Source organism: Triturus cristatus, chromosome 9, assembly GCF_964204655.1.
Source record: "Triturus cristatus chromosome 9, aTriCri1.1, whole genome shotgun sequence".
In the NCBI taxonomy this organism is placed as follows: Eukaryota; Metazoa; Chordata; class Amphibia; order Caudata; family Salamandridae; genus Triturus; species Triturus cristatus.
In genome coordinates this window covers 92,901,645-92,907,644 of record NC_140592.1, presented here as the reverse complement: position 1 = coordinate 92,907,644, position 6,000 = coordinate 92,901,645, and the positions used below count along the sequence as shown (strand labels likewise).

Below are 6,000 nucleotides of genomic sequence, written 5' to 3'. Positions count from 1 at the left end.
TCAAAAAAACTTAGTGCACTCATTAGAAGATGTTGAGGTTCTGCTCGAGGAAGTGGGCCTTAGATTTCCTTCTGAATTAGAGGGATGATGCAATCTTATGTTTGGGGGGATGTTGGCAAGATTTTGTATGAGGAAAGTCTGACTTCTGATTTTCTTTTTTCTCTCCCTCTTGAGGTTATGGCTGTTGACAATGTGAACTATCATCTAGTGATAGGATTAAGACCTCAGGTGAGTGGTATGCCATGTTTTATTGTTGTTAAGGTCATGTTAACTCTTCATGCCATATTCAGGTAGTGTTACGATCTCTTGTGGTTGTAGGATTAAACTCATGACTCATTTATTGAACTTTCTAAATCTGAATAAGAAGTCAATTGATTACTTCAGGGCCCTGGAAATGGTTACAAGTGAAAACTTATAAAATGGAGAAGTGAACTTAGAGTCTGATCGGATGAGTTAGTAACCGTGTCCAATGTTCATAAGTCATGACCCATGAGTCTGTACGTAGTTCAGGTGAAAGAAATTCTAAATACTTCACGGTTTCAAGACTTTCCTGAACCATTCGCTATTGGATTCCACCTTCAGTTTGGATTTGTGACTGTTCCACATTTTTGCAGCTTGAATCCCCAGGGATCTCTCTCCATTTGTCATCTTCTCGAAGAAACGTTGGTTGATCAGATGGGTGGATGTCAAACAGAGGTTCCGATAGGTGTGATCTGGTAAAATAAATGCTCCCTACCGCTTGTAGTAGAAGTGCTCAAACCGTCTGGTTTTTCACACTGAGCTTTAGTAGAAGTGTTCTGATAACATGTTTGCTCCATAAGTTTTGCAATCAGGTTGAATGTTTGTGCCCCATCTCCTGCGGTAGCATTAAGTCTCTGCGACAATAGACTTCAACCACTTTCATAAAAGGCAGCATCCACAGCAGTACCTCTCTGGGTATTCCAGGGCAGACACCTTGTTCTCTGTTCCATAAATGTAATACATGTATGATTTTCCTTCATATTCATAGTGGACTTCTGTGACGGGGATCAGCTCAATGGTTTGTCGCTGCAAAATGTGTAAAGAGAAAACAGGTTCAACTCAAGGTGCTTGCTTCAGTGAAGAGATACACATATAAGCTGCCTTGGATCTTGTGTTCTAGATAGGCCAGGAGTACAAACATATTCATGTTGGAGACATGATAAAGGATTCTCAAAGAAAAACTGAAGTTTACCATCCCAAGGACTGATCAGTAATTGCTTCTGGGATGTTCCCTCGATGTTACGTTTGATGTCAATGGGGTAAAATAATGTACACATTTAAAAAGGTGACCTTAGTTCAAATGGAAGTATTTATCGTAGAAGCACAACCATGGGGTTGGATTTCCTGTACATTTACATGTAATAAGTCATATAAATAACACACTCCCTTCAGGTACTTTTCACTTTCCTGATCCCTGAATCTGTCCTAGCCCAAGGTCCTGGGCCTGTCAATTCCTACCCAAGTTTTCTAATTTCTATATCATTGACTTTTAAACCCACTCAGAACCAGCACAGTGTTCTTGCACCTGAACTTCACCGGAAAATCCAGCTGATATAATCTCGTAGTGCTCGGGCTCCAAGACCCTCTCATGACACCCACTCATGACTTGGGAGGAGACTGGAGGCGAACGCAGAACTCTCCTCCCACCCAGTTCTACAGCCTCTGCCGTCCTCTGTTGGCTTCCCACCTTCCATCTTGACAGCCCTCCACCCCATCCAGGGGCCCTGCTTCCATTTACTACCTGTTTGCTTGACTCCAAAATGAAGGCACTGCATTTGGATCTGGAAACAGTAATTCTGGGTCGGCATGTTATTCACCATTTTGGGGGCAAACACCGGTGATAGCTAGATTTAAGTGCAGAGTACTAGCCAGAAAAGGTATTTCCGGCCATATGGCATCCCTGCACGATAATCCTACCACCCCTTATTCTGTGCTTGAGATATTTCTTAGAACATCATTTTGCTTCCATGGGCTTTAATGTCCCTTAGAATGATATCTCATATTAAGTCTCTATCCTTAGCTTCATATTGGACTGTAAGTCCTATGCTATATTGACTGGTGTACTATTTCCTTAACCATGACATAAGGAAGAGTAGAGATGTATCTCTGTTATTTTGGAAATTTTCCGGAATTTATATGATTCCTATGTTGAGTAGTTTATTGTATTTACAATTGCTTGCTCTTTGATTCTTTACTTCATCTTGGCCATTATCCCTAACAATGAGCCAGGTGTACCTAGGGGAGAGTTTAGTGCATATCTGTGAATAGTTTAATTAGGTTGCTAAGGATGTGAGTAGTAGAGCTCTCATCTGTTTAAACTCTACTCTGTCTTCCTCCTCAAGCAGAACAGTGAGCCTAGATGGCCTAAGAGATTTGTGAAAGGTATGCAGTGCAGCTAATCTATACGATGAGGCTCGGGTAATTGGAAGAGTACTACTAAACCTTTCACCTCTACAAATAGACAAGCTATGGGATTTCAAGAAGGATGTATAATAATTAGGGCTCCCGGTCTTATGGTATTTTTTTGGGGCATTTCTGTCTGTATTTATCCATATTTATTTTTTCTAATTTTATCTGTATTTATCCATATTTATTTATGGTTTTGTGGAAAAATTAAGCTGAGATTAGTATGTTTCCACATTTATTAAACCAGTAAATTTGCACCCATACTTGAATGCCTACCATGTTTTAATGCTGTAAACACCCGCAAAAGATAAATCAATGCACTTAAAAGGAAATAGGCAGATTTCAGATTCAACCTTGTGCATATCTACTTCTGTACCAGCCTCTTTACTAAAATGCCTTTCTTTTTTAGCCCCCTAACCTATCAATCCACTCAGCCATAGGCCTGGCAGTCATGGCAGACAGTATTTGGAATTACTGAAAAAGGAACCCAATTTCCGTTTTTATCCACATTTAAATATAAATACAGACAGGAAAATAAATGTTTTCTGTCTGTATTTATCTGTTAAAATCAGTAAAAACGGAAAACAGGGAGCCTTAATAATAATATTAGCTTCATATTTAGATGTGCTTGGAGTGTAACACTGAGATATAAAACAATTCGAGCTTGGTCAATTGACACAGTGAATAGCACAGGGATACAATGGCTTCCTTTCTATAGAGCATACATCCCCTGGAACAAATCCATAGATATGTTGGCACTCACCTCTAAGGGCGAGAGGCTTGTGGGTCTGATAAAGGGATACTATACCTTTAACGTCCAGGGATGTATGGGCTGAAGAAAAAAGGTTAGCCAGCCTTCACCAGTGCTCTGAATGTGTTCAAGATATAGGTCTGAGGGGAGAGGAATAGGCTATGGGTGGTCTATGGAATTAGAATGGTGAGGCAGAATCTCTCATCTCTATTGATTGCAGGCCAATAGACTGGAACACAGAAACAGAACTTGTCTCTGGGGATTTACACATAAATAGAGACATTTCCTCCTCTATAGGTGCAGAGCTCAGTAGACAAACCATGCATGCATTATCACTTTCCTTTAACAATGTATGAGGCAAGTGACTGGAACAGGAAAGGATCCCTCAGTTTTACCAATAGATTGTCTAGATCCATTACAATAACATGCGAAGCCTTTTAATACTCTGAATGAAGTCAGGGGATTTGCACTGGGATATTTAAGCTTTCACATCTAGGGTAGATAGGTAACAGGAAAGTTCAGTGAGATGCTCTGGCTCTTCACATCCAGACATCAGTGGTCCATAGAGAAGTCACTGAGAATAAAAGCACTTTAGCTCTAGAACTGAGGATGTCCAGTGTTGGTTGACAAGAGCTAGATCATGGGAGATTTAGAGGGTTAGTATATATTGTGATTTTGCGGGCTCCGGAGGGCATTGTTGATGATTATAGGCCTGTGGTGGACCCATATTGGAGCATAGAGAGGGGCGGGGGCCACACACACATGCATGCACACCCATTCACACCTATGCATTCACATGGGCAAACACCCATTCACATCAGTTTTTCACATATATACATACATTCATACATACATGCATACAAACATTAAGTAAAAACATAACCCTTACCTTCTGTAGCATCTCTGAAGTGAAGCCTTGCAGGTTCCAGGAGGGTTAGGACTGCCGCATCCTCTCATTTGCTGACCTTAGGTCACCCAATGAGAGGAGGCGGCAGTCCCTATCGCGTCACAGAGTGAGATGGGGTCAGTGAGAGTTGCTGACTCTAACCCACTCTGTAACGAGGTGTCAGTAATAGACACTGCCCTGGGCATTTCAGGTCTTAAAACTGAAGCGTCAGGGCCGAGGCTATCAACGACACTCCTCCGCGTCATGAGGGGAAGGTCCTCCAAGATCTTTGCCAGGTTGAGGAGGTCACGTCCACAGGAGTTGTGACATCTTCAGCCCTGTAAAGTTCAGCTCAGGCAGCCAGGAGCCTGTGCATTTAGCACATGTCTAGCACCTACCTGCCTGACATGAACATAAAGGGGCAGATCTATATTGGAGATGCGCCACTTTTACGCCGCCGTTGCGTCACTTTTGTGACGCAGCGGTGGTGTAAACCCTGCGCCACGTTGCGCCATATTTACATCGTGACGCATCTATGGAGATGCGTCACGATGTAAAGCCCTGCGCCACGTAAAACCTGCGTCAGGTTTCACGTGGGCGTGTCGACAGAGGGGGGGCGTTCCGTCGTAGGAACGCCCCTGAAAAGTGACTCAGTCAAATCTATAAGATTTGACTGAGTCACTTTCCCCACGCTGATGCGCCAAAACCCTGAGCCTGCTTGAAGCAGGCGTAAGGTTTGACGCACCATGTTAGGGATAGGGTAGGTTGGAACCGTGCTGGAGTTGCGTCGCGCGTGCGACGCAACTGAAGCACTGCGCCAACCTTACGCCATCGGATGCGTCACGCATCTGTTTATTCCTGCGCCATGATGCGCCGCATTGTAAATGCGGCGCATCATGTGTGGCGCAAGGGTAAACTTGCGTGACGCATCATTCCTGGCGCATCCTTGCTGATTTGCAGGGATGCGCCAGGAAACTTAAATCTGCCCCAAAGAGTGTCTGTCGTGCTGACCTTGCCTCAGCCTTTATATCGGGAAAATGTGCATGACCTCTCTGCCCTTAAGGACATACGGCCGGCTGTAAAAGGCATTTTCACTTTTCACCTGGGTGGCTGAGGGAACAGGAATTGCAGTACCTGATATGCTGTGCTGGGCAGGTTGGACCCAGGAAACAGGTATCAGGGCAGGTAGGTGACCCCTATTCATTATCATACACTCACTCATGGGAATGCCGTACAGGACTGACCTCGAATGGTCACTGTCCCTTTTATTTATACCTCTGCCTGACCATCTGGTTGCATGAGTCAAGCCTCATCAGAGGAGCCGGGTGGCTCAGTACATCCTATTCCCACTGTGCGAGTGTGAAATGCACTTTGTCTTTTTCAAATTTGTAAGGAAAAAGTAAGTGTTTCATTGGTATCTGCCTCAGGTCTTAATTAAAGATTAGTAGCTGCATTCAACAGTACAAATAATCCTAAAATAGTTTTCATCTAACAAGCATTGGCACTGGCAAAAATAAAACCCAAAATGGCTAGTGTTGTGTCACAGCTTATGTTCTTGCAAATTCACTCATGTAGTTAGGATGACTTTCCTGCTTCTGTACGCGCTTACAGCCTGGCCTGAATTCCCAAGTTGCAATAATGTTCAGCTCTTGCTTATTTGAGGTAAAGACCTGGAGAACCACATTACCTTCTAGTGAAAGCCAAACTTACATGCCCCTGTGATCAATGTCCTGGCCCAGACTAGTCTGAATAATAGAAATTCAGGCCCACATTTAATAGGATTTGATGCAGCACAAAGCAGCAGAACATCTTGCTGCACAGCACCACACGGAGCGAGCAGGAATGCATCATAATTAGTATTCCTGGTCTATCTCTGCACTGGTGCACTTGTGGCAGCCAAGCATCAACGCAGGCACCCTCGTGCCATGGTGCAAGG

The 6,000-nt window shown here is 43.6% G+C and overlaps 1 protein-coding gene across 1 annotated transcript in view; it reads right to left on the bottom strand.

The window, feature by feature from the left end:
• Positions 1–284: 284 nt before the first annotated feature.
• LOC146797469 (protein SSUH2 homolog) overlaps positions 285–6,000 on the bottom strand; it is a 173,763-nt gene continuing 168,047 nt past the window's right edge. Inside the window, exon 12 of the mRNA XM_085627560.1 lies at positions 285–1,047. Coding sequence (XP_085483686.1) covers positions 901–1,047 — 147 coding nt within the window. The 3' untranslated portion in view covers positions 285–900. The remainder of the gene's footprint in view (positions 1,048–6,000) is intronic.